The 23,995-nt window shown below is 67.4% G+C and overlaps 4 protein-coding genes across 4 annotated transcripts; 3 read left to right on the forward strand and 1 right to left on the reverse strand.

The window, feature by feature from the left end:
- The first annotated feature begins 463 nt into the window (after positions 1-463).
- Positions 464-2,068, forward strand: DDN (dendrin). Its single transcript, XM_054294179.1, has 2 exons — positions 464-870; positions 955-2,068. The coding sequence occupies exons 1-2, from the start codon at positions 695-697 to the stop codon at positions 1,973-1,975; spliced, it is 1,197 nt and encodes a 398-aa protein (XP_054150154.1). The 5' UTR covers positions 464-694; the 3' UTR covers positions 1,976-2,068.
- A 7,078-nt stretch (positions 2,069-9,146) lies between these two features.
- Positions 9,147-11,584, reverse strand: WNT1 (Wnt family member 1). The gene is made up of 4 exons (XM_054294180.1): positions 11,484-11,584; positions 10,992-11,245; positions 10,536-10,801; positions 9,147-9,906 (listed from the first exon to the last, which is right to left on the reverse strand). Exons 1-4 carry the CDS (start codon positions 11,582-11,584, stop codon positions 9,418-9,420), a joined length of 1,110 nt encoding a protein of 369 aa, XP_054150155.1. The 3' UTR covers positions 9,147-9,417.
- Positions 11,585-14,324: 2,740 nt separating this feature from the next.
- On the forward strand, positions 14,325-18,590 carry ARF3 (ADP ribosylation factor 3). Its single transcript, XM_054294195.1, has 5 exons — positions 14,325-14,431; positions 15,177-15,356; positions 16,102-16,212; positions 16,293-16,417; positions 17,640-18,590. Exons 2-5 carry the CDS (start codon positions 15,209-15,211, stop codon positions 17,799-17,801), a joined length of 546 nt encoding a protein of 181 aa, XP_054150170.1. The 5' UTR covers positions 14,325-14,431; positions 15,177-15,208; the 3' UTR covers positions 17,802-18,590.
- Positions 18,591-20,462: 1,872 nt separating this feature from the next.
- FKBP11 (FKBP prolyl isomerase 11) lies at positions 20,463-23,209 on the forward strand. Its single transcript, XM_054294194.1, has 6 exons — positions 20,463-20,602; positions 21,041-21,106; positions 22,452-22,539; positions 22,627-22,660; positions 22,751-22,821; positions 22,972-23,209. The coding sequence occupies exons 1-6, from the start codon at positions 20,486-20,488 to the stop codon at positions 23,187-23,189; spliced, it is 594 nt and encodes a 197-aa protein (XP_054150169.1). The 5' UTR covers positions 20,463-20,485; the 3' UTR covers positions 23,190-23,209.
- The last annotated feature ends 786 nt before the right edge of the window (positions 23,210-23,995 follow it).

Consider the following 23,995-nt stretch of genomic DNA (forward strand, 5'->3'; position numbering starts at 1 on the left):
CATGGGGACCCGGCAGGACATGGGGACCCTCTGGTGGGCACCGCGGTGAGCAGGGGGAGTCAGGCAGGGGCTGGGGGAGGTTGAGGGGGCTGAGCTGGATGTTGGGGCGCCCTGGGGGGGCTCGGGCAGCCGGGACAGCGCAGTTCGCAGCCGGTGTCCGCAGGGGAGGTGCGAGGCCCGGCCGTGCTGAGCGAGGCACATTCCTGGCGGGGAGGGGACGGCCGGCCCGGGCACCGTGTCCGTGCCAGGGCCGGGCTCCGGCAGAGCCAGGGGAGCGCCGGGCAGGTACCGGGGGGCCCGGGGGACTCGGGAGGGGGGCCGTGCCGGTTGCCATGCCGCCGCCGGAGGGTTGCTAAGCTCCGCTCGGAGCCCGCGTGGGCTGCAGCGCTCGGTGCCAAACCCGCCATCGCCTGCTTGTCGCAGGGGGGGAAGGGATCCCGCGGGGCGAGGGAAAGGGGGGGGGGACACAAACACACACACGCGACACACCGACACCCCTGGGACGGCCGGTGGGGTCCCCGCCGTGCGCCGCTCCCCCCGGGGTCAGCGTGGCCCGAGGTGGCACCGGGCGGGACACGGGGGCACCGGGGGCACACGTGCGGCAGGTGGGTGCGTGCGGGCGGGCCGGTGGCACCGCCGAGGCTCCGCTGAGCCCCCCCCCGCCACCGCGGGGACACCCCTGTCGGCCGGGGCGATGCTGGGGGGTCCGGAGCGGGGTGGTGCGGGGCGCCTGCGGATCTGCGAGCGGACCAAGCTGGTGCTGGTGGAGATCGACACGGTGGCGTGTTGCAGCCCGGGTGGTGCCGGCATGGCCGCGGGCTGCTGGCCCGAGCCGCCCTGGACCTACCGCCGCATCGCCGGGGAGTACGCGTGAGTGGGGACCGCCATTTGGGGCTGGGGGGGTCCGTCCTGCTCCCCTCCCTCGCTGCCCTCACTCCCCTCTCTGTCTTGCAGGTACCTGGAGAAACGCTTTGTGGCCGAGCTGGCCCCCCCTTGGCCCCCAGCGCCCTCCAACCCCCCTTGTCGCCTGCAGGACTTCACAGCCCGGCCCCGGGTCCCCCCCACCCCCTGCCCCCCACCGCAGCTTGAGGGGCCGGGGGGCAGCAGCGGACCCTGGGGGGGTCACGCCGTGCCCACCCCTCGGCCCGCGGTGTCGGGGGACAAGCAGGGCCCCCCCACGTACGAGGTGCACATGCAGCGGGTGCAGGCGGCCCACGGCCGCCGAGGGGGACCCCCCCCTTACATCGCACCCCCCGCCTATGACGGTCCCCACCGCACCCTCCAGCTGCGACCCCCGCGGGGACCCCGCAGCCCCCCGGCGGCTCCTCCTCGGGCCCGGGGGGCTGTGCCGGGCGCCTGGAGCCACACTCTGCCCCGGGCGGCCACCGAGGCCAAGCACCGGTGGCCCCGTGCGACGCTGCCGTCCCCAGCAGGGCCTGGCACCGTCCCCCGGCACTGCCAGACGCTGCCACGGGCAGCAGCCGGCCGGGAGCGGGCACCGGGGCGCGGGAGGGGGCAGCGGGGAACGGGGGGCCACGTCCTCATCGATGCTACCCGCGTGGTGGTCCGTGCCCAGTACGTGCCACCCCCGCAGCGCCAGCAGGTCCGCTATGCCAGGGCATCCCCTCCTCGCAGCCCTTCGGTGCCCGCCGGGGTCGGCAGCGCTTCGGCGGCGCCCTCGCCGCCCCGGGAGCCCCCCGGCAGCCCCCGCAGCCCGTGGCACAGCCCGGGGGGCTGCAGGGGTGCCCGGGGGCGGCCCCCGCCGCGGCGGCCGGTGCTGTACGCGCAGGCACTGCGGGAAGCCGTGTCCCGCATCCGCCGGCACACGGCGCCCGACTCGGACTCGGACGCCGAGAGCAGCGTGGGGGGGTCCCGGCAGCGCCTCTGCCGAGACCCCCGAGCCTACAGCAGCAGCAGCAGCAGCCTGGAGAGCGCCGGAGCCCCCCCCGGCCCCGCCAGCCCCACCCCGGCCTGAGGGGTGGGGCTTGGCGGGGTGTGGCACTGTTAGGGCGGGGCTTGGCGGGGTGTGGTTCTCAGGCGCTCAGGGCTGGAGTTCCCACGGGCTGACCCCAATAAAAGCTCCGGGATCCCCCGTGCTGCCTCTGTCCCTGTTTGTGGGAGGTCGGGTTGGGGGGTGTCACCCCTTCAGGTCACTCTGTGCCCCCCAGCAAGCACTCAGGTGTCCGGGCACGCCCCCGTGACATTCCCGGTGTCCCGTTACGGTGCCGGGGTCAGCCGGAGGTCCCGGGTGTCCCTGCGGCCGCCACGGTGCGTCACAACACGGGCAGGACGTGCCAGCCCCCCCCGTACCCCCCATAATGAGCAGGTGACACAGCAGGGCTGGCCCTGCGCCACCAGCAGCCCCACGTCACGGCCGGGGGGGGACCCCCAGTGAGTCACCGTCCCCCCCAAACAGCCGCCACCTCTCTTAGTCACTGCCGGAGGGGAGGGCGGGAGGGAGGAGGATCCCCAGGAAACCGCACAAACATCGTGGCCAATTTGCGCGTTATTTAAAACCGGCTCCTCCCCCGCCCCCCCGGCGCGGCCCTGTCATTACCGCGGTGACACCGGCGCGGAGGTCACGGCACGGGGCAGCTGCGGCGGCCGGGCCACCCCGGGCGGCTGCGGGGGCACCCCAAGGTCGCGTCACCCCCCCCAATGTGTCCCCCTGTGCTGGCGCGTGGCCAGGGTGGCATCCAAGTGCCACACCTGGCTCTGGCCACGACGGCAATTGCAGCGCCCCGTGGCACAGGGGTGGTTCTACAGCCGGTGTGGTGGCACCTGGCACGGCTTGGCATGGATGGTTGGCAAGGTGTGGTGTGAGCCGCGGATTGTCACGGCACGATGCAGCCTGGCACAGCCTGGCATGGTTTGAAACGTGGGTTGGTATGACCCAGCATGTCATGGAACGGCTTGGTATAGCCTGGCACAGCTTGGTATAGCCTGGTACAGCCTGGCACAGCAGCCTGGCATGGCTTGGCAAAGCCCAGAAGAGCCAAGCTCAGCTCAGCAGCCTTGGCACGGCTTGGCATGGCCTGGCACGGCATAGGATGGTTGGCAAGGTGTGGTGTGAGCCGCGGATTGTCACGGCACGATGCAGCCTGGCACAGCCTGGCACAGTTTGGAACGTGGCTTGGTATGACCCAGAACATCTTGGCATAGCTTGGTATAGCCTGGCACAGCTTGGCATGGCCTGGCACAGCTTGGTATAGCCTGGCACAGCTCGGCACAGCAGCCTGGCACGGCTTGGCAAAGCCCAGAAGAGCCAAGCTCAACTCAGCAGCCTTGGCACGGCTTGGCATGGCAAGGAACAGCTCGGAACAGCTCAGTGCAGCCTGGCAGAGCCTGGCACAGCCTGATGCCACCTGGCATGGCTCAGCACAGCTCAGCACGGCTCGGCAAAGCCCAGAACGCTTGGCACAGCCTGTTTGGCACAGCTCATCACAGCAGGGCACGACTTGGCACACCTTAGCACAGCCTGGCATGGCTCAGTTTGGCACAGCACAGCACGGCATGACCAGCACCGAAACAGCTCTTTGCGACTTGGCACGGCTTGGCACAGGCTGGTACAGCCTGCCACAGCTTGGCACAGGCTGGTACAGCCCGGCACGGCTCAACACAAACTAACACAGCTTGGTACAGCCTGGCACGGCCCAGCACAGGCTGGCACAGCTTGGCATAGGCTGGTACAGCCTGGCACGGCTCAATACAAACTAACACAGCTTGGCACAGGCTGGTATAACCTGGCACAGCCCAGCACAGCCTGGCACGGCTCAACACAAACTAACACAGCTTGGTACAGCCTGGCACGGCCCAGCACAGGCTGGCACAGCTTGGCATAGGCTGGTACAGCCTGGCACGGCTCAGCACAGCCTGGCACAGCCCAACACAGGCTAGTTCAACCTGGCACGGCTCAACACAAACTACCACAGCTTGGCACAGCCTGGTATAACCTGGCACGGCTCAACACAAACTAAAACAGGTTGGTACAACGTGCCACGGCCCAGAACAGCCTGGCACAGCCCAGCACAGGCTGGTATAACCTGGCACAGCCCATCACAGGCTGGTATAACCTGGCACGCCTCAACACAAACTAAAACAGCTTGGCATAGTCTGGCACGGCTCAACACAGCCTGGCACAGCTTGGCACAGGCTGGTATAACCTGGCACGGCCCAGCCCAGCCTGGCACGGCCCAGCACAGCCCGTCACGGCCCGGCGCGGTGCCCGGCGGGGTGCCCCAGACGCGGGGGCAGCGGCGCTGCCCTTCCCGTGGGCTCAGCTCCTGCCCGGAGCCGCTCCCGCCGGGAATTCACCTTCACCCTCTAATTGGGGCTGCGCCGGCGCCGCCGCCTCCCCCGGCACCCCCGGGGCACCGGAACGCGCCGCAGCCTCGGGGGTCCCCCCGGGGCCACCGGGGGCTCAGCCCGTGCGGGTGACAACGCCCGGGACCGGGGGGTCCCTCCGGGACCGGAGCCCCCGGAGAGGGACGCGTGTGGCCGCCAGATGTCGCCGCGCAGCCGGTGAGCGATGGCACCGGGGGGCACCGGGGGCACCGGGGGGCATCGGGGGGCACCGGGGTCCTGCCTGCCCCCGGAGCGGTGCTGTGTCCCCAAAGAAGCGTCAGCCACGTGTGACATCCGTGCCGGGCAGTGCGGTGTCACCGGGGCTGGCGATGTCCCCACAGGGAGCTGTGACCCTCGTGTGTCACCGGTGACGCGGTGTCCCCAGAGGGCAGTGCAAGCTCTGGCTGTGCTCCCAGAGAGCCGCGTGTGTCGTGGGTGCTGGTGGTGTCTGAGAGCTTTGTGTGTCACTTGTGACAGCGATGTCACCACAGGCCTGTCCCCATGTGTGTGTCTGTGCTGCTGCTGCTGTCCCCAGACAGCCACAACCCCTGTGTGTCACTGGTGGTGGCTGGCGTCCCCAGAGAGCCGTGTCTCATGTGTCACTGGTGTTGGCAATGTCCCAAAGCAGCCCTGTCCATGTATGTGCCAGTGCTGGCGGTGTCCCCAGCCAGCTGTGACCTTCGTGTGACAGCAGTGTCCCCAGAGATCTGTGTCCATGTGTGGCAGTGTCCCTGCAGAGCTGTGACCCTCAAGTGCAGCTGGCACAGGCCATGCCATGTCCCAAAGGAGCCCTGTCCATGTATGTGCCAGTGCAGCGAGCTGTGACCTTCGTGTGTCACTGGTGACACTCTGGTGACAACGATGTCCCCAGAGATCCGTGTCCATGTGTGCTGCTGTTGGCAGTGTCCCCACAGAGCTGTGACCCTCACGTGCAGCTGGCACCGGCCGTGCCATGTCCCAAAGGAGCCCTGCCCATGTATGTGCCAGTGCTGGCAGTGTCCCCAGCGAGATGTGACCTTCGTGTGACAACGATATCCCCAAAGATCTGGGTCCATGTGTGTTCTGCCATTGGCATTGTCCCCACAGAGCCGTGACCCTCACATGCAGCTGGCACCGGCCATGCCACGTCCCAAAGGAGCCCTGTCATGTGTCACTGCTGTTGGCAATGTCCCAAAGGAGCCCTGCCCATGTATGTGCCAGTAATGGTGGTGTCCCCAGTGAGCTGTGACATTTGTGTGTCACTGGTGACACTCTGGTGACAACGATGTCCCCAGAGATCCGTGTCCATGTGTGCTGCTGTTGGCAGTGTCCCCACAGAGCCGTGACCCTCACGTGCAGCTGGCACCGGCCGTGCCACATCCCACGCGTGCCAGCAGCGCTGTCCGTGTCCCCGCAGCGCGGTGTCACCTGCTGACACCCTGACCGTCCCCACCCCACCGTCCCCGCCGCGTCCCCGTGTCCCTGCCCGCGGTGCCGCCTCTCCCAGGCCGCGCGAGGAGCCGGTGGGAAGGGTCCGCTGAATGCGGCATTGTTGCGCGGGGTTGGAGTCACAGATAATTACCTCAATTAGTTACAATGGCAGAGTAATAAATACAGGCTTAGCGGCTCCTTCCCCACTGCGGCTTCTCAGATTAATCCAGCCCGGGCGAGCGGAGCTGAAAGGATTGATGGACAATTCATTAAACTCGCCGAATGCCGCACAAGGCACCCGTGAAGGCCGGCGTTAGCCCCCGGCGGCTCCGCTTTGTCCCTAATTGTTCGTCTCGGGCATTGGTCACCTATCAGGGAGTGGGTGACGGCGACGGTCCCCCCGGGGCTGGCATGCCCGGGGATTAGAGGCCAGCGCTGCCACCGTTGCTGGGCGCGTTGGCCCCGCGCCGGAGGAATGCGGCGGATGGGAGGGGGCGGCCGGACAAGCCGGGAGCTGGCGGGACGTGGGTCCGCATCGACCGGAGGCGAGGGGAGCCGGGACGGGGCTGTGCCGCTGGTGATGGTGACAGGGGATGGGAGGGGACGGGAGGGGATGGGGATGGTCCTGTAGGTGGGATGGGGCCAGGTGGGCACAGCTCTGTGTGTCTGTCCTGCACCTCTGGATGCTGTTCTGTCCTTCTGTCGTGCATTTCTGGAAATGGCAGAGTCGTCCTGCCCCACACTTCTGGGCACTGTCCTGTCCTGTACCTCTGGGAATGCCACAATTCCCCTGTCCTTTACCTCTGGGAATGACAAAATTCCCCTGTCCTGCACCTCTGGGCACTGTCCTGTCCTGTCCTGTACCTCTGGGAATGCCACAGTTCCCCTGTCCTGCACCTCTGGGAATGACACAATTCCTCTGTCCTGCACCTCTGGCCACAGTCCTGTCCCTCTGTCTGGATTCTGGGAATGACACCATCCCTCTGTCCCACACCTCTAGGCACGGCTCTGTTCTGCATCTCTCTGTGTCATCCTGTCCCTCTGTCTAGAAACTTTGGGCATTGTCCCTTCTGTCCTGCACTTTGTGGAATGTCACCACCCCACTGTCCTGCACCTCTGGGCATGGCTGTGTCCCTCTGTCCTGCACCCCTGGGCATTGTCCTATCCCAGTGTCCCACATTTCTGGGAATGACACCTTTGTCCTGGAAGCCCTCCTGTTCCTCTGTCCTGCATTTCCGTGTGTCTCTCTGTCCCACAGCCCCAGGCAGAGCCCCCCTGTACCCCATCCCTGAACGGGGCTGTCCCATCCCTCAGCAGGCCCAGCTCGTGGCCACCATCCAGCTGTTACCCGGCTTCCCAGATGTGACAGCCTGCTGCAGGATGGCACCGCCCTCTCCCTGGCCCTCAGCTGGCCCACAGCAGCTATTTCCAGCACCCAGGAATATTTGTCCACGCCAGGGGAGGTCTGTGCCCCGTGCCCAGGGTGCCCCTGCCCACCTGGGGGTCGCGGCTGCCCGAGGTGCCCAGCAGGACGCGCAGGAAAAGCTGAGTAACAGAGGTGACTTATAAGAATGTCATTATCTATATTCCTGACTCCTACCGCAGGAAAACAGGCTATTTTCATGCTGAAGCAGGAGCAGAATTTAGCAGGCAGATAACCCGGCAGGCGGGAGATGCTCGGAGGGTTATTTCGGGCTGTGTTCCTTTCCAGGCGTTTTCCTCGCCTTTTGGTATTTTATTCTCCACGCTGGGCTGTGTTTTGACCTTGGCGCGGGCAGCGGGGGCCCCCAGGGTGTTTTTCCCCCCCCTCCTTTGAGTCTCGAAACATCAACTTTTCCACTATCGGCTCCGCGGGATATTTCGGGTGGTGGCAGCGTCATCCCGCAGCCTTTGATGCGGTGCAGCCTCAGGGGCCCCGAGAGGTTCCCGGCTCTGGGGGGGAGCCCGGGCTCTGGGGACCCCCGGGACACCGGGCTGGGGGTCCCCCAAACACAGAAGAGGAGGTTTTGATGTCCCCAAGTGTGAAATAATGGTCCAGGGGGGGATGTGTGGAGCCTGTGCCCATCCCTGTGGGATACCTGTCCCAGAGGGATGCCCTTCCCAAGGGTGCCTGCTCTGGGGATGTGCCCACCCCCTTTGGGATGCTTATCCCAGGGAAAAATCCCATCTCAGGGCACGTCCTGAGTGCTGAATTCCCATCCTGGTGGGGTGCCCACTCCAGTGGGAGGACTGTCCCAAGAGGATGCCCATTCTGGGGATGTGCCCACCCCTTTGGGATGCTTATCCCAGGGAAAAACCCATCTCAGGGCACATGCTGAGAGCTGAATTCCCATCCTGGTTGGGTGCCCACTCCTGGACTGTCCCAAGAGGATGCCCATTACAAAGGGATGCCCATTCTGATGGGATGCCCATTCCAGAGGGATGCCCTTCCCAAGGATGCCCGTTCTGGGGATGTGCCCACCCTTTTGGGATGCTTATCAGGGAAAAATCCCATCTCAGGGCACGTCCTGAGTGCTGAATTCCCATCCTGATGGGATGCCCACTCCAGTGGGAGGATTGTCCCAAGAAGATGCCCATTCCAGAGGGATGCCCATTCCAGAGGGATGCCCATCCTGAGGGAATCCTGCCCTGCAGAAATGCCCATCCCATGCCAGCAGAGCACCTGCCAACCACGGAGCTGCACCCTCCCGCTTGGCCACGTCATTTCTCTCGTGGTCACACACGGATGTAGGGCTGTTTGTGGGGCCAGTGGCCATCTCTGTCCCCTCTGGCCCCTGCCCCGGTAACCCCGGTGCCCTCCCCCGGCCCTGCTTTTCCCCGGGAGCCGAGGGGAGCCGTCAGCCCCGGCCGGTAGCGGTGATGGACGATGCTCATTCCCTGTCTGTCGTCTTGTACCTCCCGGGGCCGCTCCCAACTCCCGGCCTCGGCGGCACCAGCCCGACCGCCCCGGCAAATTCCAGCGTCGGAGATGCTGCAGTCAAGGTGCCATGGTGATGGGCGCCGCAGCCCTGGGGATTGCACGGTCCCGGCCGGGAGCGGCGGCGGCGGCGGGAACGGCTGCGATGGAGACGGGCACAGCGGGAGAAGGAACGGGGTCTGCGGGGAGGGGATGGCAGAGAGTGGAGGGAAGGAGGAGAGAGATGGACAGACAGCAGCCAGACAGGCTGATGGACGTGGAATGGGGATGGAGAAGTGATGGATGGACAGATGGACAGCACATCGCACAGTTTGGGATGCATTGGTGTCCCCCCTCCTTCCCCCAGCTCTCCCCAGACACAAATCAGGGCAGGACTGATAAAAATATATTCTTTATTCTTCTCTAAAGGCTATCAATGACACCTGTAACAAAGCATCATCATTATTAATTATTATTAATTATTATTATCTTTCATTATAAAAAACAGGGCCTGGGGCCAGCGAAGCAGGGTGGGGGGGGGCGGCAGCACCAAACCGTCCACAATAAATATTTTATTTACAGCAAGAAGTGACCCCGTGGAGCCGGGGAGCGGCCGGCAAGGTGCTTGACACTGAGCCCACCCATGGCAGGACGGGGGTCCCTAGGACACATCCACACCCCCCACCCATAGGTGCCTTCAATCCAGCCGGGCACCCGTCATGGGGGGTGGGTGGCGCTGACCCCCGTCCGGGGCTGGGCAGGGCAGCTCACAGGCACTCGTGCAGCACCTGGGTGTTGGTGCAGTTGAGGCAGCTGACGTGGCAGCACCAGTGGAAGGTGCAGTTGCAGCGCTCGGTGACGCGCTGGGTGCGCGTGCGGTACCCGCGCCCGCAGCACAGCAGCTCGCACCCGTCCAGCCCTGGCGAGGAGCTGTTGCAGAACCTCCCGGCCGTGCCCGCCGTGCCCATCTTCCCGCTGTAGGTGCAGAAATTGGGCGATTTCTCGAAGTAGACGAGGTCGTGGGGCGAGGGGGGTTTGTGGGCCGGGTTTTCGGGCTCCAGGTGATGCAGCTCCACCCGCGACGCGCGGTTGCTGCCCTTGTTGCCGTAGATGACGCGGGAAGCGCCGTCGAAGCGATCCTTCAGGACGTCGCCCACGGCACGGAAGGTGGGCAGCCGCATCCAGCAGGTGCGCACGGTGCAGGAGCCCGACATGCCGTGGCACTTGCACTCCTGGCGCATCTCCGAGAAGACAGTCTGGAAGGAAAGGGGAGTTTGGGGCTTTGTGAGCAGCCTGAGACCCTCCTGGGGACAACCGTGCTCCTACACCCCTCATTTCTGCACTGTCACATCACTCAGACATCACTTGTCCCAAAGACAAGTGTGAAACCCATCTCCAACTGTTCCCAGAACAGGCTGAAGGTCTTGGTGGTTGTGCTCATCTTTGTGCCGGGAAGGAAATGGGAATTTGGGGCTTTGTGAGCAGCCTGAGACCCTCCTGGGGACAACCGTGCTCCTACACCCCTCATTTCTGCACTGTCACATCACTCAGACATCACTTGTCCCAAAGACAAGAGTGAAACCCATCTCTAACTGTTCCCAGAACAGGCTGAAGGTTTTGGTGGTTGTGCTCATCTCTGTGCCTGGAAGAAAAGGGGAATTTGGGACTTTGTGAGCAGCCTGAGATGTCCCTGGGGACAACCGCGCTCCTACACCCCTCATTTCTGCAGGGTCACATCACTCAGACATCACTCGTCCCAAAGACAAGTGTGAAACCCATCTCCAGCTGTTCCCAACACACACATGGGAACAGGCTGAAGGTTTTGGTGGCCGTGCTCATCTCTGTGCCCATCCCAGTGCCCTCAGCAAGCCCCCGGTGCCCTCACCATGCGCCCGGCCTCGTTGTTGTGCAGGTTCATGAGGAAACGCAGGTCCCGGCCCTTCTCGCTGGAGTCCACAAACTCCCTCCCAAAGAGGCGGCCGAAGTCGATGTTGTCACTGCAGCCTCCCCAGTGCCAGTCGGGACCCCCGGGCCCACGGCGCCGGTAGTCACAGGTGCAGGACTCGATGGACCCCTCCGAGCACGACCGGGCCACCGAGTGTGTCACGCCAGCGCTGGTGATGGCAAAGATGAACGCTGTCTCCCGGCAGCCTGCGGAGGGAGCGGGGCCTCAGGGTGCTGCCAGGATGGGGAGGGGGCACCCACTGGCACCCCCAACCCTCCATCACAATGAGCTGGAGATGCCCCATAGACACCAGGGCTGCCTTGATGAGCATCCCAACTCGGGGGTGCATGGAGGAGGTCTGGGGGACCCCCGTGCTTCCCCTCCCACCAGCCTCACCCCTGTTGACGATTTTGCCGAAGATGTTGGGGCCCTGCGAGGTGGGGCAGTTCCAGCGGCGGTTGCGGAACTGCCACTTGCACTCCTTGATGGCGGTCTGGAGGCCGGAGCTGACGCTGTGCAGGATGCCGGGGTTCTGCCGGATCAGCTTGCGCTGCTTTCGGCTCAGCAGCTGCAGGCTGGGGTCCAGCACCAGCTGCACGTTCTTGGAGTCTGTCAGCAGGTTGGTGGACGAGGCCACGTTGATGATGCCCCTGTGGCACAGGTGGGGATGGTGACCCCAGCGCCTCCCTCCTCACCTCAGCCCCCCTGCAGGTTCCTCGCTGCCACCGCAGCATCCCCTGTAGGGATCCCAAACGCGGCTCGCAGCCCCGTGTTCCCCCACACGCCCCATTCCTGCGCGCAGGGCAGTCCCTGCTGTTCCTGTGCCAGCCCCGCCCTCCCGCCTCACCACCCCGGTGCCGGTACCGGTGCCGGTGCTGTCCGACTCACCACCACCGGCCGCTGTTGTTCACTGCCAGCGTGTTGGAGAGCGAGGAGAGGGCCAGAGCCCAGAGTGCCCGGAGCGCCAGCCCCAGCGCGGCGGCGCGCATGGCTCCGGCCCCGGGAGCCCCGGCAGAGTGCGCGGGCGAGCGGCCGTCCCGGTATTTATGGTGCCGCAGAGCCCCCGGCCCGGCCGCTACATCCACGCGTGTTTCCGGACGCGCGGGGCGGCTCCGAGATCAGGACGGCCGCGGGGGGACGCGGGGAGCGCCGGGCGGGCGGGCCGGGCCGGCACCGCCGCCGCCACCGGGCTGCAGCCGGTGGCCGGGGCGCGGCGTCGGGGGTGCGGTGCCCAGCGCGCACCGACCGGGCCCCGGAGCGCGGCGTCGGGCGCTCCGTTCGCGGTGCCGCTTCTGGGGAGCCGGTGCTCGGCACTCTGTGCGTCGGCACCGCTGCTGGCTCTCGGCGGTCCGTGCGGGGTACCCGGTGCCGGTGGTCGGTACCGGCAGTTCCCCGGGGAGCCGGCACGGCTGGACTCGGCTCGGCGCGGCGGGTGCACAGCGCTCAGCACCCGGGAGCATCTTCCAGCCCCTTCCCTCTTATAGGGGCGGCGCGGAGGGTCCCCGTGGGCCGGTCCCGCCGCGCGGGGCCTCCCCGCGTCCTCGCCCTAACAATGGGGAGCGGCGGAGCTGCGGCATCTCTTACGGGGCGGCGGGAGCGGCGGCGCCGGGGCTGTCCGTCACGGCCCGGATTAGCCCGGCGGGGTGGCTGCGCCCCGGCCCCGTGCCCAGAGCTCCCGGCTGCCGCCCCCCGCCTTCCCCGCCGTCCCGCGCATACGTTCTGCAGGCACCGGCACCGGCCCGCGACAGCTCCCGGTGCGAGGCGGAGCCGGTCCCGGAATAACCCGGGATGGCCGCGGACGGCTCCGGGCGCACGGAGGGAGCGGGGAACGGGGATAGCCCGGGATGTCCCGGCACAGCCTGGGGTGCACAGGGATAGCAGTGACGGGATCTCCCGGGACAGTCCCTGGCGCACGGGGGAGGCAGAGCTCCGTGACAACCCCGGGGGCACCGTCCCGGGGCTTCCCGGGGGACGCGACGTGCGGTGCCCGGGGACGGGGACCGTCGAGGCTGCCGGGCGCCCCTCCGGAGCCCACGGAGCCCTGTCCCGTCCTACTCCGTGCCCGGTGGAACGGAGGCTACAGCCTCTTCCAGCAGCTGGAGCCTGGCTTGTCCCGGGCTGTGGCGGGACATCCCGGGCTGTCCCGGACCCCCGTGAACGGTGTGCACAACCCGCGTGGGCGCGTCACGGCCCCGCACGGCTCCCGCTGCCCCGGAGAGCCCGGTCTGGGCCGGTACCGGGTGTCGGAGGTAGGGATGGACCGGAGGGATTGAGGGAGGGCGGACAGAAGGAAGGGCAGGGGGTGCTCGGATGGCGGCGGCCGGACGCGCCCACGGCCAGAACCAGCCCCACGGGCACGCAGGGCCGGTGCTGGCCCGGTCTCGGTTGGGACACGACTGTCCCCGACAACCCCGCCCGGGCCGGTTGTGGGTGGGTGTGAAGTCCCCAGCGCGGGGCCCGACGGGCCGGGGGCCCTGAGCTGAGTCCCCCGTTGGGGCGGGAACCGGGGGGGGTAATCCCCCGGCCGCGGTTTCCCCGGACCAGTCATGCGGGGCCGGATTAGCCCCGCTGGCCCGTCACGGCCCGGGGCCGCCGCTCTCCAGTTTAATTCAAGGACGGACAAAGCCCCGGGACGGCGGCGGGGGTGGGGGGCTCGCACCGGCACCCACCCGCACCCCTTCCCCCGGCCCGGGAGGAACCCAGGGCCGAGCCGGGGTCTGCTCCAGCGCGGCGCTCCCGCCTCCCCCGCCCCGGTTCCCGGCCGGGCCGGGCCGTGTCCACGCCCTCGGGCCTCCGCCCCGTCGGGGCTCCCGGGGCTGAGGTCAGCGGCCGCGGGGAGGCCCCGGGGCGCGGCTGGGAGGGCCCTGCCCGGGGCTGTGCCACCAGCGGCGGGGCGCAACCGCGGCCCTCGCCTCCCCCGCTCCATCCCGGGACTCTCCGGTCCTCGCACTCGCTGCCCGCTGCCCCGAGCCCCCGTTCCCCCCATCCCCTCCGTGCTGCAGCCCACGGCGGCCCGGTGCTCGGGATCCCCCCCAGTTCTGGATCTGCCGCTGGAACAGTTCCCGCAGCCGTCGGGGCGCCCGGTGCTGCTCGGGGCCCCCGGGGTGGCCGCCGGTACCTGCCTGGGAGCGGGGGGCATCCGTCCTGTCCCGTGGCGCCGAGCAGGGACGGACAAGCGGACAACGGGGACAGACGGACGTGGGAAGCACCCGCGGGTTCCCCGCGCCCCGTCCCGTCCCCTGCCCAGCCTGCGAACACCGGGGCAGCCTCAGTACCGACCATACCGGCACGGTGCGGGGGTGCTCAGCCTGTACCCCCGTTACGGTGCGGGGGTCCCCGTCCCCCGTGAAGCACAGGGACCCCCCCAAACCGGGACGCTGCGTCCCCGGTGCTCACGGCGGGGGCGGAAGAGCCGGGACCCCGCTCTCCCCGTACCCCCTTCGGACTCGGCTCTGTCCCCCCGGTGCGGGTCCCGGTACCGCCAGGACCGGGCTGATGGCGGGGTGGGGGGGGACACACGGGGACACCCCTCAGTGTCCCCCCCCCTTCAGTGTCCCCCCCTCACTGCTGCAGCCGTTGCCATGGTAACGCCCGGTGCCTCTCGCCATTGCAACCCCGCTCCCCCCCCCTCTCCGCCGCTCCCCGTGCGCGCCCCCGGTCCCGGTGTGGGGGGGGGGAGGTTGCGGGAAGCGGAGTGGGGCGGCGGGAGGGGGGTTGGGGGGGGTTAACCGGGCGCTCTCGCGAGATCGGCGCGCTCGGGGCCTCCGCTTCCGGCGGCGGGAGCGGTGCAGAGTCAGCGGCGGCGGGGGCGGAACCGGCACCGGCACCGGCACCAGGTGCGGGGGGCCGCACGCCGCTCGGGGTTCGCTGGGGGGTGCGCGGGGGTAACCGGGGGGGGGGGGCGATCAGCACCGCACCGGCGCGGGGGGGCTGCAGCCAGTACCGGGGTGCCCGGTGCGGCGGGGGCGCGGAGCCCCGGCGGGTTGGGGTCGTACCGGGCGGCGCGGGGGGATGCGGTGCGGTGCGGCGGGGGCGGGGGGCGATGCGCAGGGGGGGGCGGCGCAGTGCGGAATGGAGAGGACGGGGTTTGGGGGCGCGTTGTGATGGGGGGGTGGTGGAGAGGGGGAGCGGGGAATTGGGGGTCCCGGGGGCGCGGGGGATGCGCACGGTGCGGGGGAAGGGGCGCGCTGCCGTTCGGGTTGGGGGGGGGGTGATGGGGCCTCCCCCTCCGGCGAGGTTGCGGTGATGGGGGCATCGTGCGGAGGCTGGGTCGGGTCCGGGGGGGCTCTGCTGTCCTCGAGGGGAGCCACAGCTCTGCCTCAGTTTCCCTCAGTGCAGCGCCCTGGGCTGTCCTTCTGCGGGGTGCAGCGGGGGCCGGCTCAGCATCCCCCGAGCTGCACACACAGACACCCCCACACAGTTCACAACCCCCTCCCCACCCCCTTTCATGGGGTCCCCCAAACCCTGCATCCCCCCAGGACACGAGGATCCCCGATTCCCCCCTGCTCCGAGCACCGGGGACCCCTCAGCTCCACCCCTGCAGATTTCAGGCCTCCCCCAGCCTGCCCCATGCCCCCGCAGGATCCGGCCTCGGAGCCAGCGCCGCCGTCACCATGGGCAACATCTTCGGGAACCTGCTGAAGAGCCTGATCGGCAAGAAGGAGATGCGGATCCTCATGGTGGGGCTGGACGCTGCTGGCAAGACCACCATCCTCTACAAGCTCAAACTGGGCGAGATCGTCACCACCATCCCCACCATCGGTGGGTGGGCTTGAGGGGGGGGCACTGAGCAGAGCCCGCTCCCAATCTGGGCTCCTTTGAAGGGGCTGCCCCGTGCCTCAGTTTCCCTGCCTGCACTGTTGCTCCCTGCAGGGTTCAGCGTGGAGACAGTGGAGTACAAGAACATCAGCTTCACCCTGTGGGATGTGGGTGGGCAGCACCGGAGGCCAGAATGGTGTGACCAGGGCATAGCACCCCGGAATTGGGTGACCAGAACCAGCACCAGGGCCCAGAATGGGGTGACCAGAATCCAGCACCCCAAAATGGGGTGACCAGAACCAACACCCCAGAATGGGTTCACCAGAGCCAGCACCTCAGAATGGGGTGACCAACACCATGGCCCAGAATGGGGGTGACCAGGGCTCCTTTGAAGCGGCTGGTGGCTGCCCCGTGCCTCAGTTTCCCTCTACTGTCGCTCCGTGCAGGGTTCAATGTAGAGACAGTGGAGTACAAGAACATCAGCTTCACCGTGTGGGATGGGTGGGCAGGACCAGGGCTCAGAATGGGGTGACCAGGGCATAGCACCCTGGAATTGGGTGACCAGAACCAGAACCAGCACCCCAGAATGGGGTGACCAGAACCAGCACCCCAGAATGGGTTCACCAGAGCCAGAACCTCAGAATGGGGTGACCAGCACTAAGGCCCAGAATAGGGGTGACCAGGGCTCCTTTGAAGGGGCTGGTGGCTGCCCCGTGCCTCAGTTTCCCTGCACTGTCTCTCCCTGCAGGGTTCAACGTGGAGACAGTGGAGTACAAGAACATCAGCTTCACTGTGTGGGATGTGGGTGGGCAGGACAAGATCCGGCCCCTCTGGAGGCATTACTTCCAGAACACCCAGGGTAGGTGGCTCAGGGCACAGCGTGGTGGGGACTCGGGGAGCAGCACAGGCAGCCCTGATGGTGCCCCCTGCTCTGGCCAGGGCTGATCTTCGTGGTGGACAGCAACGACCGGGAGCGGGTGAACGAGGCGCGGGAGGAGCTGATGCGGATGCTGGCGGAGGATGAGCTCAGGGACGCCGTCCTCCTCGTCTTCGCCAACAAGCAGGTGGGTCTGGGGGTGGGGAGAGCCTTGTGGTGGGGGGAGACATCCCTGGGGTGTCAGGGCAGCTGGCTGGTGTGGGACGTGCTGTGGCATCAGGGCTGGTGTCACAGAGGTGGTGGGACCGAGGCACAGCCATGCCTGTGGCACCAGGGATGGTGGTGGCCCTTGGAGCTATCCCCTGGCACCAGGGATGGTGCTGGCCCTTGGAGTCATCTCCGTGGCACCAGGGATGGTGGTGGCCCTCCCTGTGGCACCAGGGATGGTGGTGGCCCCCAGGGAATTCCAGTGGCATCAGGGATGGTGGTGGCTCTTGGAGCCATCCCCATGGCACCAGGGAAGGTGGTGGCCCTCCCTGTGGCACCAGGGATGGTGGTGGCCTCAGGGGTCATTCCCATGGCACAGGGATGGTGATGGCCTCAGGGGTCATTCCCATGGCACAGGGATGGTGGTGGCCCCCAGAGCCATGCCTGTGGCACCAGGGATGATGGTGGCTCCTGGGGCCTTCTCCATGGCACCAGTGATGATGGTGGCCCCCAGGATCATCTGCATGGCACCAGGGTGGTGGCTCCATAGCCATCCCCCTGGCACCAGGGATGGTGGTGACCTCCAGACCCATCCTTGTGGCACCAGGGATAGTGGTGGCCCTTGGAGTCATCTTCATAGCACCACAGATAGTGGTGGCCCCTGAGCCATCCTAGTTGTACCAGGGATGGTGGTGGCTTTTGGAGCCATCCCCTGGCACCAGGGATGATGGTGGCCCTCCCTGTGGTACCAGGGATGGTGGTGGCCCTTGGAGTCATCCCTGTGGCACCAGGGATGGTGGTGACCCCCAGGGCCATCCCCTGGCACCACGGATGGTGGTGGCCCCCAGAGCCATGCCTGTGGCACCAGGGATGGTGGTGGCCCTTAAAGCTATCCCCATGGCACCAGGGATGGTGGTGGCCCCCAGGGAATTCCAGTGGTATCAGGGATGGTGATGGCCCTTGGGGCCATCCCTGTGACACCAGGGCTGGTGTTTAACCCAGCTCTGTCCATCCCTGTGGTGCCAGGCTGGTGCCTCACATCCCCCTGGCACACTCCCCCTCCTCCCTGCAGCATCAGGGCTGCAGATGCTCCCCTGTGGCAGAGCTGTGCCCACCCCCATGGCATCAGAGCTGGTGCCAGCCCCCGTGGAGGGGCATGGAGGGCTGGCATCCATTCCTGTGACGTCCCTTGTGCGCTGCAGGACCTGCCCAACGCCATGAACGCAGCGGAGATCACGGACAAGCTGGGGCTGCACTCCCTGCGCCACCGTAACTGGTACATCCAGGCCACCTGTGCCACCAGCGGCGACGGGCTCTACGAGGGCCTCGACTGGCTCGCCAACCAGCTCAAGAACAAGAAATGAGGGGGGGGTCCCCTCTGTGCCCCCCCCCGGGCCATGCCAGGGCCCCCCCCCGGCCGCCCCCTCCCCGCCCCGGTTGGGTTTTGCTTTCTTCTGGCACCGGTTGCTGTGGGGTTTTTTCGCCTTTTTTTGGGGTCCCCCTGGTTCCCCTCGGATCTCGTGTGTGCGTGCGTGGAATTAGAGCTCTATATAACGCCCAGGGGGGCAGGGGCAGAGCCCTGGCAGGGTGGGATGGGGGCTGGGGGAGGGTGGGGGCAGCCACCTCAGCACTGCCCTGCCTTGGGGGGACCAGGGACACCCTGTCCCCATGCATGTCCCTGCACCCCTCGCCTTCCTCTGGACCAAATGTGGGGGCAGCAGGGCCATGGGGAGGGGGGGATTTGGGATTCTACACCTCCCCCACCCTCCCAGCACCCCCTCCCAGCCCTGTTTGCCCCCCCTGGGCATTCCACACGTCCCCCCCATGTCACTTCGAGGCAGGTCTCCTTCCCGCAGCGTGACCCTCGCAGAGATGGCGGTGACACACAGAGCTGCCAGGACCTCTGTGGTCCCTTTTGGCCGTGCCCCCCACCTCACCCTGGCCACCTGCCCCCATCCTGTCCTCCCCCCCATGCCAGCATAGTGATTGTATGTCCCTGCCCCTCACGGACGGACAGTGTCCCTCCCCCAAACCCGTTCTGTGCCCCCCACCCCTTCCCCAGCACCGTATTTATACCCCTGGTCTGTGCTTGGTGTGACGTGTCGCTGCGGCTCTGCCCTGTCCAGGGACGTGTGTTCTCAGCCCCCCAGCCCCCCCCCGAGCCTGAGACGGTGGGTGACCTCCCCTGACCCCCCCCTTGGATATTAAACATGTTTTATGTAGCTCTGCCCCTCGGCTCTTCTTCCGTGGGGGTCCCGCCGAGGGGACGGTGATGGACAGCCCTGGGCTGGCTTTAATTAGAAAGAGCTTAACGGGGACGGGGGGAGGGGGGAGGTGAGGTGGGGCTGGCAGGGGGTGGGGGGGGTGAGGGGGGGCTCCCCCCCCTTCCCAGGCTCATCTTTAGGGGAATATTGGATGAAATGGTAAATCCCATTAGTGCTAATCCCAGCTGGGGCGTGGGGACGGTGCCAGCGCTGGGATGGGCGCGAGTGGGGCTTGGCCCCCCCCTTCTCCTAGTTGTCACCCCCCCCTGCACGGGTTTAGGGGGGCTGAGTGGCATTTGGGGCCAGCGCTGCCATGCCATGCCCGCGTCCCCTCTGGATGGTGGCTGGGGGGGGGGGGGGGGTTGGCCATGTCTGTGTCATTGGGGGGCTGTGGTGGGGGGTCCCTGGTGGCTGAGAGCTGCAGAGACAGGACCGGGGACCAGAATGGGGTGACCAGAACCAGGGACCAGAATGGGGTGACCAGCACCAGAACTAGGGACCAGAATGAGGTGACCAGGGCCCAGCACCCCAGAATGGGGTGACCAGAACCAGCCCCAGGGCCCAGAATGAGGTGACAAGAACCAACACCAGGGCCTGGAATGGGGTGACCAGGGCCAGCACCCCAGAATGGGGTGACCAGAACCAGCACCAGAGACCAGAATGGGGGTGACCAGGGCTCCCCAGTGGGTTGGGGGCTGTGGAGGTGACATGGGGGTGCTCCAGTGCAGGTGACCCGTGCCCCACAGTGGGTTGGGGACCATGGAGATGATCCCGGGGAGCCACACTGGGGATCACCGGGGCTCTGGGAGCTCCACCGGGGGCTCAGTGTGGCTCACCGGGGCTCTGGGAGCTCCACCGGGGGCTCCGTGTGGCTCACCGGGGCTCGGGGGGCTCAGTGTGGCTCACCGGGGCTCCCCGGTGGGCGGGAGCAGCGGAGCCGGCCCCGATGCGTTCCCACCGGCTGCACCGAGGGCTTTGTGTGCCGAGGGCTGACCCGGCGGCCCTAATCCCATTAACGGCCCGGGCCCCGCCGCCAGCCCGGCTTCCCCACCTCTCGGCAACCGAGCCTGGTATGTGGGTGCGCCGGTGGGGCCGGCGTGCCGATGCCGTCGTCCGGGAGCTGCACCGTCACCATCCCGGAGCGCCACCGGGGCCGGTGACAGCAATGAGGTGCCACCATCCCCGCGGGCACGGGGCGGGGGATCCCGGCTGCCCACCGTGTGCCCCACGGAGCGGGGGCATGTCCTGGGTGTCCCCACGGACGGGTTTGCTGGGGCCGGTTCCGTTCCACCGGGCTCCAGCCGGCCCGCGGGCTCGGTTTCCCTTGGAAGAGCGGCAGAGGTACCGGGAGAAGGAGAAGGAACGATCTGGAGCCGTGGGGTGCTGGAGAAGGGGTCGGGACCCGGGGAGCGGTCCTGGGCCCGGTGGGTGCCGGTTCCCCGGGCTGTGCTGCCGCCTGCTGGCACCGGGGATGTTACCGGGGTGGGCTGCACCCAACCGGTGCTCGGGACGCGTTCCTCCGGTTGGACCCCCCGGTCTCTGACCCTCACCCGGAGCCTCCGCTGGGACGGTCCCGGGCTGGGGCCGTCTCCGGGGTCCCCACGGAGCACCGGGCACCGGAGCAGCGGCCGGTTCTGAGCATCCTCCCGTCCCCCAACCCCGCAGGAGAGGCGCCGGTGCCCGTCCCGGGGCCGCTCTCGGTGTGGGGGCGGTCCCGGGGGCGGGGCCCGAGGTGAGGGGGCGGTCCCGGTGCCGGTGCCCGTTCCTCCGCCGCCAGCCCGGCCATGCCGTTCCCCGCCGCTCTGCTCCTCTTGGCTCTGCTGCTGCCGCCGCCGCCGCTCTGCCGCGCCGCCGAGAGCGAAACCGAAAGCGGCGCCCGGGAACTACGGCTGGAAACGATCGTGAGCCCCGGGGAAACGGGGGAACCGGAGGAACCGGGCACCGGGGAGCCACGCGGCCCCCTTGGGCAGGCTGAGACCGGGGCGGACCGGCAGGGACCGAGAGGGACCGGCGGGACACCGAGCACCGGCAGGAGGCTCGGGGGGCACCGGGGAGCCCGGCCTGGGCACGGGGCGGGGGAGGGAGCACCGGGAGGCCCGGGCTGCGGCGGGAGCGAGCCACGGGGCACCGGGAGGACCGGGCTGGCACGGGAGGGCACCGGAAGGACCGGGCTGGCACGGGAGGGCACCGGGAGGACCGGGCTGTGGCGGAGGAAGGCGGCGCACCCAGAACCGGGGGCCCGGTTGGGAGTTCGGCTCTCGGGGGGCTGCGGGGACCCCGAGGGGAGGGGGATCGGTCCCGGTTCTCCGTGCCGGTTCTCCGTGAGCTCCCCGTTGCAGGTGGCCCCTCCCGAGGGCTGCACGGAGCTGTCGGCGCCGGGGGACACGGTGCACATCCACTACACGGTGAGCACGGGCGGCAGGAACACGTCAGCACTGTGCTCCCGGTGGGCGGGGCGGGGGGCACCGGCACCGGCAACGGCAACGACAACGGGGCGGTACCGGGGGTGGTACCGAGGGTGGTACCGGGCAGGGAAATGGGGCAGTACCGGGGTGGTACCGGGGGTGGTACCGGGGGTGGTACCGGGGTGGTACCGGGGGTGGTACCGGGGTGATACCGGGGTGGTACCGGGGGTGGTACCGGGGGTGATACCGGGGGTGGTACCGGGGTGGTACCGGGGTGGAACCGGGGTGGAACCGGAGTGAGTGGAGGGGTGGTAGCGGGGTGGATATGGGGGCTGGAGAAGTTGGAAGGTGTCATGGTGTCACTGAAAATGGCATTGGGACAGTGCCAGGATGGGCTCTGGGTGGCACCTGGAGTGGCACGGGGGTGTCACTGGGAATGGCATGGGGACAGGCCCAGGGTGGGCTCTGGGTGGCACCTGGAGTGGCACGGGGGTGACACTGGAGCTTGCATGGGCATGGCTGGCATTGGGATCAGCCCGAGGATTACCTTGGCATGGCCCTGGGACCAGAGTGACCTGGAGTGTACCAGGACTGGCATCAGCACAAGGGTGGCACAGGGATGGCACAGGGACTGGGATCAGCACAGGGGTGGCACAGGGATGGCACAGGGACTGGGATCAGCACAGGGGGGCTGCAGGAACTGGGATCAGTACAGGGGTGGCACAGAGGGGCCACAGGAACTGGCATCAGCACAGAGATGGCACAGGGGTGGCACAGGGATTGGGATCAGCACAGGAGTGGCACGGGGGGGCACAGGGACTGGCATCAGCTCAAGGGGGCGCAGGGATGGCACAGGGACTGGCATCAGCACAGGGACTGGCATCAGCACAGGGATGGCACGGGGGGGCACAGGGACTGGGATCAGCAAAGGGATGGCACAGGGACTGGTACAGGGAGGGCACAGGGACTGCCATCAGTACAGGGATGGCACAGGGGTGGTGGAACAGGGACTGGGATCAGCACAGGAGTGGCACAGGAATGGCACAGGAACTGGGATCAGCACAGGTATGGCACAGGGGTGGCACAGGGACTGGGATCAGCACAGGAGTGGCACGGGGGGGCACAGGGACTGGGATCAGCACAGGGATGGCACAGGGACTGGGATCAGCACTGGGGTGGCACGGGGACTGGCACAGGGATGGCACAGGGACTGGGATCAGCATAGGGATGGCACAGGGATTCCCACAGGGGTGGCACAGGGACTGGCATCAGCCCCAGAGCAGCACTGGGACCACGCAGCCAAGTGCCACCACGGCAGGGGTGACCATGGCAGTGCCCCCCACAGGGCACCCTGGAGGATGGCCGCATCATCGACTCCTCCCTCGGCCGGGACCCCCTGCAGGTGGAGCTGGGCAGGCACCAGGTGATCCCTGGTGAGTGAGGGGCTCAGGGGAGCGGGGCTGGGGGGCACCAGGGTCACCCCAATCAGCCCCACTCACCCTCACCCCGCTCTGCCACAGGTCTGGAGCAGAGCCTGCTGGACATGTGTGTGGGGTAAGTGCGGATGGGGGACACGAGGGTGGCAGTGTCCCCTCCCCAGTGTCCCCAGCACAGTTTGTGGCACCAACACTGTCCCCGTGGCAGGGAGAAGCGCAGGGCCATCATCCCCCCTCACTTGGCCTATGGCAAACGGGGATCCCCCCCAACCATCCCAGGTGAGTGCAGCCCTCAGGGGGGTCTCTGTGGGGTCTCTGTGGGGTCTCTGTGGGGTCTCTGTTGGGTCTCTGTGGGGTCTCTGTTGGGTCTCTGTGTGGTCTCTGTGGGGTCTCTGTGGGGTCCCTGCTCAGGCTGTGCCCCCCTTGCAGGTGACGCTGTGCTGCGCTTCGAGGTGGAGCTGGTGGGGCTGTCCCGTGCCAGTTACTGGCAGAAGGTGCTGAACGAGGTGGTGCCACTGCTGTGCCTGGCACTGGTGCCAGCGCTGCTGGGGCTCATTGGCTTCCACCTCTACCGCAAGGCCAGCAGCCCCAAGCTGTCCAAGAAGAAGCAGAAGGAGGAGAAGAGGAACAAAGCCAAAAAGAAATAAAACCTTCCCCCCTTTTGGCATCTGTGGCTGCTCTTCCTGACACAGGGATGGGCACAGGGCAGTGGGAAGGGGCTGGGATGGGCACAGGGCAGTGGGAAGGGGTTGAGATGGGCACAGGGCAGTGGGAAGGGGCTGGGATGGGCACAGGGCAGTGAGGAGGGGCTGTGATGGGCACAGGGCAGGGGAAGGGTTTGGGATACGCACAGGGCAATGGGAAGGGGCTGTGATGGGCAGTGGGAAAGGGCTGTGATGGGCACAGGGCAGTGAGGAGGGGCTGTGATGGGCACAGGGCAGGGGAAGGGGTTGGGATGGGCACAGGGCAGTGGGAAGGGGCTGTGATGGGCACAGGGCAGGGGAAGGGGCTGGGATGGGCACAGGGCAGTGGGAAGGGGCTGTGATGGGCACAGGGCAGGGGAAGGGGCTGGGATGGGCACAGGGCAGTGGGAAGGGGCTGTGATGGGCACAGGGCAGTGAGGAGGGGCTGTGCACCCCTCAGCTCCCTGCCTGCCCCAGGGCCTGGATGGGTCCTGTCAGGTTACAGACTCAATGAATCCCAGAAATAACACCCTGGAGCACATTTTCAGGCAGTTTTGCTCTTTTAAGGCATATCCAGGAAATCCCTATGTCCCCAAACACCAGGCAGGGCTGCCAGGGAACCTCAGCTGGGAAAGGAATCCTGGTGGTTGGTTGACCCCTCCCCAGAAGCTCTTGGGGTGCACCATGCCCAAGAGCTTCCCCAAGTGTCCCTGAGGTGGCTCCCCCTGTCATTTCTGAGGCTTTTGCTTGGTGGCAAGGAGGGCCCAGGG

The sequence above is a fragment of the Melozone crissalis genome, unplaced genomic scaffold (genome assembly GCF_028551555.1).
Source record: "Melozone crissalis strain CALT ecotype California unplaced genomic scaffold, PUWL_Pcris_2 ptg000222l_1, whole genome shotgun sequence".
In the NCBI taxonomy this organism is placed as follows: domain Eukaryota; kingdom Metazoa; phylum Chordata; class Aves; order Passeriformes; family Passerellidae; genus Melozone; species Melozone crissalis.